Here is a 15,225-nt window from a genome sequence, read left to right on the forward strand (position 1 = left end):
TACAGGGGACTCGTGAGCTTCTGTTGTGTATTTTGGGGGGAGTGATGGGAGGCAGGCAGAAAGGTGGAGCTGAGGCCGAATTCAGTTAAGCCATTATCTCAGTGGTGAAGCAGACACGACTCTTCTCCCGTTTCCTAAGCAGTGTCTGTGTACTTCATTCAAACCCCAACACACACACCACACTCTCTCACACACACCACACTCTCTCACACACACAAACACCACACACACTCTCTCACACACACACATCACACACTTTCTCTCACACACAGACACACACACACACAGACACACAAACACACACACAGACATACACATCACACACTCTCTCTCACACAGACACAGACACACACAGACACACACACTCTCTCACACACACAGACACACACACAGACACACACACCCTCACACACACACACCACACACACTCTCTCACACACACACACACACACACAGACATACACATCACACACTCTCTCTCACACACAGACACACACACACAGACACAAAGACTGCAAGGCATTTGATTCAGAGCCAGCGACCAAGAGATTCCAGAAGCTGCTTGTCATGGATCACCAGCCACCTCCACACCACATCGTTTCCTGACAGAAATTCCAGGAAATCTCTCACACTGCACAATCAGCTGTAACTGTTCCAGATATCCATGCCCTGTGGACCACATGCACCTTATTTTATGGGCATCACCATTCAAAAAACTGATTTTTTTAAAATGAACTTGCCTTAATGAGGAGAGGTTGGACAAACTTGAGCTGTTTTCTCTGGAGCAGGGAAGCTGAGGGGAGACCTGATAAAAGTTTATAAAGTTATGAGAGGCGTAGATAGACAGGCAGTATCTTTTTTCCAGGAGCAAAATGTCTAATACTAGAGGGCATGGATTCAAGGTGAGGTGGGGGGGGGGGGGGGGGGTAAGTTCAAAGGAGATGTGTGGGGCAAGTTTTTTTTCACACAGAGAGTGGTGGGTGCCTGGAATGTGCTGCCTGGGGTGGGGGTGGAGGCAGATACGAAAGAGGGGTTTAAGGACCTCTTAGGTTGGCATATGGATGTACAGAGAATGGAGGGATATGGTCAATGTGTAGGCAGAAGGGATTAGTTAGGCATTTTATTTTGTTTAATTAGTTCAGCACAACATCATGGGCCAAAGGGCCTGCTCTATTTTCTGTGTTCTAGTTGTAAGGTGTTAAATCAATTCAAAGTCAGGGACATTTCTTACATACAGAGCAAATCTCTGTCCTCATAGACTCTGTACAATTATAACAGCATGCCCCCTAATGTAATTTACTGTCTTCTACTGGCCACCCATTGACCTCTGATCTGAGATTATTCATTTAGTACTTCATCCTGTGCACCGTGTCGTGATGGCTAAAACTCATTAAACACCACAGCCAGCAGACTCACAGGAGACTTTAATTCTGTGAGCGTGGTCTGGAATTAGAACATGTGACTGCGGGTTCTAGTTATCAGTGTGACAGCAGTTCTTCGAACTGAGCCAAGCTGACACAAAGGTCAGAGCAAAAATCCCGGTGACACATTTCCTCACTTGGATCCACACAAGCTTAACAACAACATTAAAAAGACATTTGGAATGTTCGTAGATAGGAGGGGTTTGGAGGGACATGGGTCAAAGGCAGGCGATTGGAACTAGCACCATGGTCAGCATGGACGAGTTGGGCTGAAGGGCCAGTTTCTATGCTGTATGACTCGAGCTGAATTCTCATCTGAAAACTCCCGGACATTCTCTCTTCTCCCCTCAGGCAGAAGATACAAAAGCCTGAAAGCACGTACCACCAGGCTCAAGGACAGCTTCTATCCCGCTGTTATAAGACTATTGAACGGTTCCCTAGTACGATAAGATGGATTCTTGATCTCACAATCTACCTCATCCTGGCCTTGCACCTTATTGTCTGTCTGCACTGCACTTTCTCTGTAACTGTGACACTTTATTCTGCATTCTATTATTGTTTGTCCTTGTACTGCCTCAGTGCACCGTGTAATGAATTGTTCTGTTTGCAAGACAAGTTTTTCACTGTACCTCAGTACATGTGACAATAATAAACCAATTTACCAAATACAAACAGGAAACTGTCGGAAACACTCAGCATCTGTGGAGAGAGAAAGAGTTAACATTCCAGCTCAAAGACCCTTCAAAAATCAGTGCTGATGAAGGGTCATTGACCTGAAATTTTAACTCTGATTGCCTCTCCACAGATGCAGCCTGTGTTTCCAGCGTAGTTCTGTTTAATAAAATTTTTAAACACAATCTTTGTTACATCTAGATGCAGCTACTTCTGAGAATCCTCCCACCCTCTGTAAACTTCAGATCATGGGTACTCCATTCTGGGTCCCTTACTCTTGGGATTTTAAATGTCTCCCATTCTTATCAGATCCTACATGGATCTCCTCACCCACCAACCTCTGAGCACAACTGAGACACCACGCTTCAGATTGCGACCCCGTCCCATGTGACCACGAGAATGATAGTTTACCCCTTCTCGGCCTGTGAATGGCCTTTGCTATGGCTGAGCACACCATCCTCTTCAACACATGAGTATGAAGGGAATGGAGGGATGTGGATGATACACAGGAGGAGGACATCTAGTGTAAATTGGCATCAAGATCGGCACAACATTGTGGGCCGAATGGCCTGTCCAGTGCTGTACTGTTCTGTGTTCTTAACAGTTCTCCACCAGTCACCAAGTTGGGTAGGTGAAAAATCTCAAATAAAACTGCAGTTGCCGGAAACACTCAGCACGTCAGGCAGCTTTCTGACGAATGGTCTTCAACGTAAAACGTTAAATTTTCCTCCCTTTCCACGATTGCTGTCCGACCTGCAAAGCGTTCCCAACTTTTTCTGCTTTGATTACGCAGTTAGGTCGGACCGGAGGTGTCCTGTTCCGTCAGAAGAAACGGGCCAGAGTAATGCAGTCAGGCCCCCAAGCTGCTCTGCACCCTTAACCAACCAGTCACAGTTAGAGAACTGCCGTCAATGGTGTCGCTTCCTACACCTCTGGTGACACCTCCCACCCTGCAGACACCCGTTTCTGAGCACTCCCCCACCTCCTGTTTCCCACCTACACGCCACCCTCCTGCAACATTGGAAATCACTGCATCAGTTGACTTACGCGTGCTGATGACACCCGACTCCCTCTCACCAACACGTCCCTCAAACCCTCCACTGCCGACAACGTGTCAGACTGCCTGCCCAGATAAGATAAGATTCCTTTAATAGTCACAGGTACTTCAAAACACACAGTGAAATGCATCTTTTGCGTAGAGTGTTCTGGGGGCAGCCCGCAAGTGTCGCCACGCTTCCGGTGCCAACATAGCATGCCCACAACTTCCTAACCCGTACGTTATGTGGGAGGAAACTGGAGCACCCGGAGGAAACCCACGTAGACACGGGGAGAATGTACAAATTCCTTACAGACAGCGGTCGGAATTGAACCTGGGCTGCTGGCGCTGTAATAGCGTTATACTAACCGCTACACTACCGCGCCTGCTGGCAGAATTTCCTCCAACTAAATACTTGGAGGATCAAGGCTGTTGTCTTGAATCCCTTTTTTCAAATTGGAGTCTTGGGCCACTGATTCTTACAGATGTTTGCCTTACAAATGTTTGAAACAGAATCAAACTGTCCACAGGCTTGGTATCAGGTTTGTCTTACAGGTGAACTTCATTATCAAGATTACCTCCTTAACATCACCTGACTTTGACCCCCAAGCACTGAAATCTTCCTTCTTGCCTTTGCTACCTTTACACTTGACTATTTCAACACACTCCTGGAACTAGCCTTTGCTTTCAAATTCCTCCACAGCCTCGCTCCTCTCTGCCTCCGTTATCTCCTCCAGCCCTCTTGAGATCTCAGTGTGATTCCAATTCTGACCTCTTTATCATGCCCATATCAATTGCTCCACTACTGCAAACCTGGCCTTCAGCTGCGACCATCCCAAGCTCTGGAATCCTCTCCATAAATCTCATCACCTTCCTCTCCTCCTCAATACCGAGCTCTTTGACCGAGATTTTAGTTAGCTGCCCCGATATTTGCCTCAATGTCGGTCCTAGTTTGACAGTCCTCCTGTAAAGTGCCCTGGGAGGGGGATTTTGTTGCGTTAAAGTGTAAGATAAATGGAAGTTGACGTTGCTCATCATTCACCACTGTCAGCAGTGGTTTCTGGTCTGGTAATGTCTCAGTTTTAAAATGTTCCTTCTCTGCAGTCAAATCCCTGGACACCTCACCCCTTCCATTCTTTCCATCTTCAAGAGGTGGTGCCTCAAGAAGGCAGCATCCATCACCAAGGACCCTCACAACCCGGGACGTACCTCCTTCTCTTACTAGCTTCAGGGAGGAGGTACAGGAGCCTGAAGACCCACACTCAACGATTCAGGAACAGCTTCTTCCCCTCCGCCATCAGATTTCTGAATGGTCCGTGAACCCATGAACACTACCTCGTTATTCCTTTTTTGTTGCACTATTTATTTACTTTTGTAATTTATAGATTTTTATGTATAAATATCTTTGCACTGTACTGCTGCAGGAGAACAACAAATTTCATGTCATAAGTCAGTGGTAATAAACCTAATTCTGATTCCTTCCAAAGTCTGCAACTTCCTCCAGCTCCACAATGCCAAAATCTGTGTGCTCCCTTGGTTACGATCTCTACGAAATTTCTTAATCCAAAATTGGGAACGGGGCCTTCAGGAATTCTCTCCCTATCCCCCTCCATAATTCTACCTCTTTCTCTTCCTTTAAGACTCTCCTCTCCTTAAAATTGATCTCTTCTGCCAACACATTGGTCCATTAGTTCATTATCCAATCTAGTCCTGGGCGTCAACATCTCGGAGGATCTATCCTGGGCCCAACGCATTCATGCAGTCATGAAAAATGCACACCAGTGGCTCTATTTCATTACGAGTGTGAGGAGATTTGTTATGTCACCAACGATTCTTTCTAATTTCTATAGATGTACGGTGGAGATCATTCTGACTGGTTGCATCAGCCCCTTGGTATGGAGGCTCCAATGCGCAGAATCGCAAGAAGCTGCAGAAGGTTGTAGACTCAGCCAGCTCCATCACAGACACAACCCTCCCCACCATCAAGGACATCTTCAAGAGGCAGTGCCTCAAGGTGGCGGCATCCATCACTAAGGACCCTCACCATCCGTGACATGCCCTCTTCTCGTTACTACCATCGGGCAGGAGGTACAGGAGCCTGAAGACCCACACTCAATAATTCAGAAGATTCAGGCAGCTTCTTCCCCTCCGCCATCGGATTTCTGAACAGTCCATGAACCCAGGAACACGACCTCACTGTTCCTTTTTCTTTTGCGCTTTTTTTTATTTTTGTAATTTATAGTAATTTTATGTCTTTGCACTGTACTGCTGATGCAAAACAATACATTTCACCTCATATAAGTCAGTGATAATAATTCTGATTCTGATATGCAAGGATGTTTTACCATACAGAAAAAGAGGCTGTTCAACTACAAATTGTTCTGGTTTCCTTCTTGCAACTGCACTTCATACAGTGGTTACACAGTGACGGACCTGTAACCATCACTGATATCATGGCAAATAGACATCCACTGCAGGTATTACAGCCTTATCCACGGAAAGACTTGTCCCCACCCGTACCACATCAGTGTAATAGTGCGTGACTGGTACCTACCAGTACAGCACACCTCTGCATTACAAAGGGGTTTCGGGGTTTCATTCCTCGGAAAACATCTCCATCGCAATTTTCCATAACGCAGACCCTTGACAAAATTTATTTATTCCGCATTTTGTGTTTAGTTATTTTTTTCCCCCTCACATGGCAATTCTTAGTTGTATCTGAAAACTTTTTGGTAGTGATTTGGGAATTCCATGAGGAGGGAATCCCATTACTCAAAATGTCATAACACAGAGGCACACTGCACTGTACTCCAGCACCACACATTGGCAAACTTCTTCACAGCACTGCATCCACTGAAATACAATGACTGACCAGTACCACCCTTACTGAGCCAATGTTACATGTTGGCAGACCTGTACTGAACTGTGCCCAACAGCGCAGGTCGCACCCAAGTTTGGAACACTCCTAACAAAGGGGTGGGTGACCACCGGCTGGACATTGTGCACACCTGCAACTCTTCACCAAGGTCCCAGTGGAGGGGAGAAGGTGAAACCCCACCCTCTTGGCCAGCCACCACTACAAATAAACAGAAGCAGCTGCAGAAGGACAGTGTCTGTGCTGGAGACAAGATGCGGGGCAGCCCTTTCGACAGAGGGGGCGAGGGCAGCCTATTTCTGGACCACTCACTTTATTCTGCCCTTGATCTGCAAGGAGGACGTTTACCTTTCTAAACGCCTGACCGCTAGATTGTTCCCTCTCCATTCCCGACCTGAGAGCTTGCATCTTGGCCTCACCCTCCCTGTCTCTGCAACCGTAGAAACCTACTCAGACAGGCCCTTCGGCCCACTACGGCCATACTGACCAGTGTGGAGACACGAGAAGGTTGTAGATGCTGCAAATCTGGAGCAATGCAGGAAATGCTGGAGGAACTCAGCAGGTCAGGCAGCATCTCTGGAAGGGAATGGACAGTCAACATTTCTGGTCAAACCTAAATGTCGACTGTCCATTTTGCTCCACAGAGGCAGCCTGACCCACTGAGTTCCTCCAGCATTTTGTGTGTTGCTCCATGCTGGTCAGTATTACTGTTTTTCCCTTTGTACTACCTCGATGTACCTATAGAACATAGAACAGTATAGCACAGGACAGGCCCTTTGGCCCACAATGTTGTGCCGACATAGCTAATCCCTCCTACCTACATATCCCTCCATTTTCCTCTCATTCATGTGTCCATCCAAGCCCCTCTTAAAAGCCCCCAATGAATTTGCCTCCACCACCCTATCAGGCAACACATTCCAGGCATCCACCACTCTCTCAGTAAAAAATGTACCCCTCACGTCTGTTCTGAACCTACCCCCTCTCGCCTTACATGCATGCCCTCTGGTATTGGATTGCTCAATAATGGGGAAAAGATATTGCTTGTCCACCCTATCTATGCCCCTCATCATTTTATACACTTCCAACAGATCACCCCTCAGCCTCCACTGCTCCAGAGGAAAGAGCCCAAGTTTGTCCAGCCTCTCCTGATAGCACATGCCCTCTAATCCAGGCAGCATCCTGGTAAACCTCCTCTGCACCCTCTCTAAAGCCTCGACATCCTTCCTATAGTGAAATGACCAGAATTGCACACAGTACTCTAAATGCGGCCTAACCAGAGTTATGTTTGGAATGATCTGTCTGGATGGCACTCAAACAAAGTTTTTCACTGTACCTCGGTACATGTGACAACAATAAACCAATTACCATTTATCTTCAGATTTCTGTGTTTCTCTAATTCTACCTCTTAAATGTCGACAGTCCTTTTCCTGCCACCTGACCAGCTGAGTTCACCCAGACACAAGAGACCACAGACACTGGAATCTGGAGCAACACACAATCTGCTGGAGGAACTCAGCGGGTCGAGCAGCATCTGTGTGGGTGGGTGGGGGGGGGGGGGCGGGGGGAGAGGAACTGTCAACGTTTCAGGGTGAAACCCTGCATCAGAAGTCAACTTTCCATTTGTGTACAGCAAGATCCTAAGACACAAGAGTGTGACGACAGAATCACAGTGTGACACCACCTCAGGGGGGCAGCCATTCATCCCTTTGAGTTTGTTCCACTCCCCCTGCACTTTATATACCAGATAATGTGGGTTTGAGGGATAAATATTGGCCCCCAGCTCTTGTTTAAGTACAGTCAGTGGTGATTCTTCCCGTTACTACCATCGGGGAGGAGGTACAGGAGCCCGATGACCTACACTAAATGATTCAGGAACAGCTTCTCGGATCTCTGAACGGTTCATGAACACTACCTTGTTATTCCTCTTTTGCACTATTTATTTATTTTTGTAACTTATAGTAATTTTTTACGTCTTTATGTCTTGCACTGCATTGCTGCCACAAAACAACAAGTTTCACAACATATGTCAGCGATAATAAACCTCATTCTAATTCGGACCAGAGACCACAGACGCTGGAATCTGGAGCAACACACAGTCTGCTGGAGGAACTCAGAGGGTCCAGCAGCTTCTGTGGACGGAAAGGAATCATCCAAAGGGTCTGATTGTAGCCCTGATCCAGCGTTTGGACCCGCTGAGTTCCCCCAGCAGATTATTTGTTGCTCTAATTCTGGTCATTTGTGACTCTCCTGGCCTTTGCACTCTCTCTAAGCCTTCCCCACCCTCGCCTCTGCTGGGACCCTCACATTGCTGGCTCGCTGGTCTGGGTTCGGACCACACTTGACCGGGTTTAAAGTTTCTCTTCAGGAAGGCAACACCGCTGCCTTTTCCCCAAACGGGGGTTTCAGTGAAACTGCAGCCGCGATGGGAGGTTTCAGAAGCAGCCAGCGAGCTGTCAGACTGGGACGGTGTCCCAGGCCCCAGCCGCCGGGCTAGGCTTCCTCCAGACCGCAGCTCCCGGATCTCCTGTCCCGGGAAAGCCCGGCTCCCAGCCGCCGGGGAATACTCGGCCCCATTGCAGAAATACACCGGACACTCAGCAGACAGTCCCACACAAAGAGGCTCCGCCATTTTTCCTGCACTGATGGGGGGCTTGGGAGAGACCTCGGGTCCCGGGGACTCTCCCTAACCCTCCGGCCCCGGGCCAAGGGCTCCGCCTCAGCCCGTGCCAAGAGCCTCCAGTCCCGGGACAAATGAAGAGACAGGACCGGAGGAACTGTCAGCCTGGAGCCGGGGTGATCTTGCCCCAGCCCGGAGCCGGGGGCTGTGGGCAGCAGTGGCCTGTTCGCCCCCCGGGCCTTGGTTCCAGGGGGAGAAAAATAAAATGGGGGTTGGGGGGTCCCAGGCGTCGGCTGGAGGGACCTCACCGGTCCCGTCCCCGAGATCGCCCCAACCCCGGGCAATGAACAGGAGACTCATTCCCTGAGCACAGAGGGAGCCACTGGTCGGCTGTAACGTCAACTCCAAGCCCCGGCTTCAGAGCCAACGCCCGGCCAAAGGGCCAAACTCATGGCCGGGCATCAAAACAACAGCAGGCCGTGGGGTTGGGGCTGGTTCCCCGGCTCCAGCTCCCGTCTCTCCCAACTTCTCGTCCTGGCCCGAATCTCCCTCTTCACCAACTCTCCCCCATCTCTGCCTCTACTCCCCACCCCCATGCCTCTACTCCCCCTTCTCCCACTCTCTCTCTCCCACCCCCACTCTCTCTCTCCTCCACTCTCTCTCTCCCTCCTCCCACTCCCTCTCCCCTCTCTCTGCCCCCTCTCTCTCTGCCCCCCTTTCCCCATCTCTCTCTCTGCCCCTGCCTCCCCTCTCTCTGCCTCCCCCCTCTCCCTCTGCCTCCTCCCTCTCCCTCTGGCCTCCCCCCTCTCCCTCTCTCCCCTCCCCTCTGCCTCTCCTCTCACCCCCGCTCTCTTTTCCCCGGCTCCCCTCTCGCTATCCCTCCCCTCCCCCCAGATCCCCTCTCCCTCTCTCTCGGCCCTCCCTCCACTCCCCCCCCCACCCCGATCTCCTCTCAGCTCTTCCTCACCACCCCCCCCGGATCCCCCCCGCACCCCACCCGATCCCCTCTCGTCTCCCCCCCCCCCCCCCGGATCCCCCCCCCACCCCCACCAATACCCGGGCCCCGGCTCTCACCCGAAGTCCTGGTCCATGGATTTGAAGAAAAACTTGTAGTTGGGTTTGTTCAGCACCTGCTTGAAGTCGGCCAGGGTGACGCGCTCGGCGGCCAGCGGCAGCTTCACCAGGTACGGCGTCTCCTGCTCGTCGATGTGGTAGATGATCTTGGTCTCGCCCATGGTCGCCCGCCGGAGCTCGGGCTCCGAGCCTCGGAGAGGCCGCCCTGCAATCTCCCCTTCGCCGGGCCTGCCTTCTGCCTCTCGATACTTTGTATCTCCCAGGCCGCCGATCGCGCCCGCTTCGCCGGCCGATACTTCGTATCCCCCGCCGCAGGTCGGCCGATACTTTGTATCCCCCGCCGCCGATCGGCCGATACTTTGTATCCCCCGCCGCCGATCGGCCGATACTTCGTATCCCCCGCCGCCGATCGGCCGATACTTTGTATCCCCCCCCTTTTCTTTCTGTCCCCCCCCCCTCCCCGCCGAGCTCCTCCTTTCTCCGGCCCCGATACTTTGTATCCTTCGGCCCCCGCAAGCCCAGGCCCAGTGCTCCGCCCAGCGGCTGCCAGCGGCGACCCCGAGCCCCAATCAGACGGCGAGGGGAGCGGCCGCCGCCCGTCACGGCGCCTGTGCCCGCCCGGCCTGCCAGCTGGCACCGCCGCCTCGCCTCACCTCCCCTCCCCGCCGCTCGGTGCCAGGGCTGCGGGCTCGACGGATTCCACCCGACGCTTCAATGCGGGGTGGGGGGGGGGGGGGGGTTGGTAGAAATAAAAAAAAGAATCGGCCCTTGTAGGAGGAGGGCTGTGGTTACCCACCCAACACCTCCCCACGCCAAACAATGTGGAGCGTTGCTCCGTCCCGGGTAGGGGGCACATTCTGCCGGGTTCCAGCACGTTTATTGATACTGCCACAGGACGTGGGCGTTGCCAAGCCCCTTGTAGAGGTTTATTGCCAGCGCCTTGTAGAGGTGAGCTGCCAATCCTTGTCGTGAAGGTGCTCCCTGGGTGTTGAGGAGGGAAATTGCGCTTCCACATTGGAATTAGAAGCGGGAGGAGGTCATTCATTCCAGAACGTGGAACAGTACAGGACGGGAACAGACCCTTCTGCCCACGCTGTCTATGCCCAACATGATTTGGGCAGGAGAGACTAAGGGAGCTAGGGCTTTACTCTTTGGAGAGAAGGAGGATGAGAGGAGACATGATAGAGGTGCACAAAATATTAAGAGGAATAGATAGAGTGGACAGCCAGCACCTCTTTCCCAGGGCACCAATGCTCAATACAAGAGGGCATGGCTTCAAAGTAATGGGTGAGAAGTTCAAGGAAGATATCAGAGGGAGGTTTTTTACCCAGAGAGCGGTTGGGGCATGGAATGCACTGCCTGGGGTGGTGGTGGAGGCAGGTACATTGGTCAAATTCAAGAGATTGTTAGATAAGCATATGGAGGAATTTAAAATAGAGGGATATGTGGGAGGAAGGGGTTAGATAGTCTTAGGCGAGGTTTAAAGGTCAGCACAACATTGTGGGCTGAAGGGCCTGTTTTGTGCTATATTGTTCTATGTTCTATGATGCCAGTCCAAACTATTCTCATCTGCCTGCACATCATCCATATCCCTCCATCCCCTGTCTGCCTAAACTCTTAAACATCACTGTCGTATCTGCTTCCACCAGCTCCCTGGCAGCCTGTTCAGGCACCTACCCTCTCTGTGTAAAAAAAAATCATGCCCCACAAATCTCCTTTATACTTTCCCCCTCTCACCTCACAGTCTACCTCGTTATGGTCTTGCACCTTATTGTCTGCCTGCGCTGCACTTTCTCTGTAACTGTAACACTTTATTCTTGCATTCAGTTATTGTTTTCCCTTGTACCAGCTCAATGCACTGTGTAATGAATCTATCTGTATGGATGGGATGCAGAACAAAGTTTTCCACTGTACCTTGGTACATGTGACAATAATAAACCAATTTAACAATTTACCAGAACCAGGTTTATTATCACTGACATATATTGTGAAATTTGTTGTTTTGTGGCAGCAGTATAGTGCAAGACATAAATACATAAAAATTACTATAAGTTACAAAAGTAAATGAATAGTGCAAAAGAGGAATAACGAGGTAGTGTTCATGGGTTCATGGACCGTTCAGAAATCTGATGGCGGAGGGGAAGAAGCTGTTCCTGAAACATTGAGTGTGGGTCTTCGGGCTCCTGTACTATACAATATCAAATTTACCATCTAGTAGTCGACATTTCTACCTTGGGAAAAAGACCCTGACTGTATCTGTGCCTCTCATCATTTTATAAACTTCTATCAGGTCTCCCCTCAGCCTCCGATGCTCCAGAGAAAACAACCCAAGTTTGTCCAAACTCTCCTTATATAGCTGATGCTCTCCAATCCAGGCAACATCCTGATGAACTTCTTCTGCACCCTCTCCAAAGCCTCCACATCCTTCCTGTAATGCGGTGAGCACAATTCTCCAAATATGGCCTAACCAAGGTTTTGTATGACTTCCTGACTCTTATACTCATGGCTGGTCTTATTGTAAGTTCAACCTTGTATTCCTACCTACCTATTTTCAACACCCTGCCTGACTTATAAAGAATTTATCCCCTTCCGCCTTTTAGGTATTCAAAGACTTGTGCTTCCCCTGCACTTAGAGGAAGAGAGTTCCAAAGACTCACAACCCTCTGAGAAAAAACTTGTCTCATCTCTACCTTAAATGGGAGACCCATTATTCTTAAACAGTAACCTTGAGTTCTACATCATCTGCACAGCCACCATGTGTAAAATCATGAGGGGCATCGATAGGGTGAATGCACTCAGTCTTTTTCCCAGAGTTGGAGAATCAAGAACTAGAGGGCATACATTTAAAGTGAGAGGGGAAAGATTTAAGAGGGACTTGAGGGGCAACTTTTTTACATAAAAGGTGGTATCCGTGTGGAATGAGCTGCCAGAGGTACCTTCGGCCCACGATGTTGAGGCAAGTACAATAACAACTTATAAAATACAGTTGGACTGGTACATGGATTGGAAAGGTTATGGGCCAAACACCGGCAAATGGGACTAGCTTGGATGGGGTATCTTGGTCAGCATGGACCAGTTGGGCTGAAGGGCCTGTTTCCGTGCTGTATAACTCTATGACCCTGTTCAAGAACCTGCTGAATCTCATAGGTTTTAAATGTCACATTTCACTCTTCTAAAATCCAGTGGATACAAGTTTAGTCAGTCTGATAAGACAACCTGCCCATTCCAAGTATTAGTGCAGCAAACTACCTCCAGTGCAGTAAGGAAAGAGACTAATACAATGGACAGTACCCAGGCGAACACTGTGCCTTTCTGGTAACGGAAATTTTCTCTTCCAGAACTCACAAATCACTGCCCAGAAATTTGAGATACTGAATAAAATTCACTCTCACGGAATTTATGTGAATAAAAGTAAATAAGTAAACACAAAATTCTTTTTTTTTTAAAACTCATGTTCTTTGATGCATGTGGAAGATCGCATTTTGGTCCGTAACGTAGGGCAGGCACGGTAGTGTAGCGGTTAGCCTAACGCTATTACAGCGCCAGCGACCCGGGTTCAATTCCGGCCGCTATCTGTAAGGAGTTTGTACGTTCTCCCTGTGTCTGCGTGGGTTTCCTCTGGGTGCTCCGGTTTCCTCCCACATTCCAAAGACGTACGGGTTAGGAAATTGTGGGCATGCTACGTTGGCGCCGGAAGCGTGGCGACACTTGCGGGCTGCCCCCAGAACACTCTACGCAAAGGATGCATTTCACTGTGTGTTTCACTGTACATAGAACATAGAACATAGAAAACCTACAGCGCAATTTGCTGTGCTGAACATGTCCCTACCTTAGAAATTACTGGACTTACGCATAACCCTCTATTTTTCTAAGTTCCATGTACCCATCCAAAAGTCTCTTAAAAGACCCTATCATATCTGCCTCCACCACCGTTGCTGCAGCTCATTCTACACACTCACCACTGTCTGAGTAAAAAAACTTACCCCTGACATCTCCTCTGTACCTACTCCCCAGCACCTTAAACCTGTGTCCTCTTGTGGTAACCATTTCAGCCCTGGGAAAAAGCCTCTGACTATCCACACGATCAATTCCTCTCATCATCTTATATACCTCTGTCAGGTCACCCCTCATCCTCTGTTGCTCCAAGGAGAAAAGGCCGAGTTCACTCAACCTGTTTTCATAAGGCATGCTCCGCATTCCAGGTAACATCCTTGTAAATCTCCTCTGCACCCTTTCTATGGCTTCCACATCCTTCCTGTAGTGAGGCGACCAGAACTGAGCACAGTACATGTGACTAATAAAGATATCTTATTTTCTAGGAATGCAACCCCCTCCCCTATAACACGGGGTAATGCCACGTATCACTGAAGCACAACCTCCCTACTTTTGCATTCAGTTGCCCAGACAACAAGCGATAGCATTCTGTTTGCTCTCCTAACTCCTGCATACTAGCCCTTTGTGAATCAGGAACTGGACCCCTCTGCATCTCAGAGCTCTGCAATCTCTTCTTTTTATATAAGATATCTTCATTAGTCACATGTACTTCAAAACACACAGCGAAATGCTTAGTTTATACACCCCTTTCTTTTTTATTTTATTGTCCAACATAAATTTGCCAGACCTTTGCCTGCTCACTTAACCTATCCATATCCCCTTCTAATTTCCTCCTTACAACTCAACCTCCAGCCTTTAATAAATACCAAAGACACTCAGCAGTCTGGGCAGTATCTGTGAAAAAAGAAACAGAGTTAACATTTCTGATGAAGATCTCAGACATGAAACGTTAACTCTGTCTCCGTCTCCACAGATGCTACCTGACCTGCTGAGTGTTTTCAGCATTTTCTGTTTTTATTTCAGATTTCTAGATTCTGCAGTTTTTATTTTGATTTTCAGAAACATTTACCTAACCTTGCAATCAACAAATTCTGCAACTATACCTTCAGTGTATTCATTCATTTCATTTATAGAGATTGTTAAAAGCTGAGGCCCCAGCACCAATCCCTGTGATATACCACTCATTACATCTTGCCAATTAGAAAAAAGTCTCACTATTGCCTGAAATGAAAACAGTCAATACTGGAAATACTCAGAAAGTCAGGCAGCGTCTGTGGAGAGAGAAACAGAGTTAATGTTACAGGTCCAACATTCATTGGTAATAGGTTGCTGATTGGTTTATTATTGTCACATGTACCGAGATACAGTGAAAAGCTTTTGTTTGCATGCCATCCATACAGATCATTCCGTACATAAGTACATCGAGGTCATACAAAAGGGAAAAAAACAGAGTGCAGAATATAGTTTTGTAGTTACAGAGAAAGTGCAGTGCAGGTAGACAATAAGGTACAAGGGCCACACCCAGGTAGACTGAGAGATCAAGAGCTCATCTTTATCGTACAAGAGGTCCGTTCAAGAGTCTGATAACAGCTGTCCTTGAGTCTGGTGGTACGTGCTCTTAAGCTTTTGTATCTTCTGCCCAATGGAAAGGGGGAGAAGAGCACTCTGGACAAACCCAATGTAACTGCATGTGTAA

The 15,225-nt window shown here is 48.8% G+C and overlaps 1 protein-coding gene across 2 annotated transcripts in view; it reads right to left on the minus strand.

Moving 5' to 3' along the window:
* LOC127571990 (segment polarity protein dishevelled homolog DVL-3) overlaps positions 1 to 10,375 on the minus strand; it is a 147,542-nt gene extending 137,167 nt beyond the window's left edge. Inside the window, exon 1 of one of the 2 annotated variants that reach the window (XM_052018791.1) lies at positions 9,696 to 10,375. In XM_052018791.1, coding sequence (XP_051874751.1) covers positions 9,696 to 9,856 — 161 coding nt within the window. In that variant the 5' untranslated portion in view covers positions 9,857 to 10,375. The remainder of the gene's footprint in view (positions 1 to 9,695) is intronic. The other variant, XM_052018790.1, reaches the window with a different exon arrangement.
* Between the last annotated feature and the right edge of the window lie 4,850 nt (positions 10,376 to 15,225).

This window comes from Pristis pectinata, chromosome 6 (genome assembly GCF_009764475.1).
Source record: "Pristis pectinata isolate sPriPec2 chromosome 6, sPriPec2.1.pri, whole genome shotgun sequence".
Taxonomy (NCBI): Eukaryota; Metazoa; Chordata; class Chondrichthyes; order Rhinopristiformes; family Pristidae; genus Pristis; species Pristis pectinata.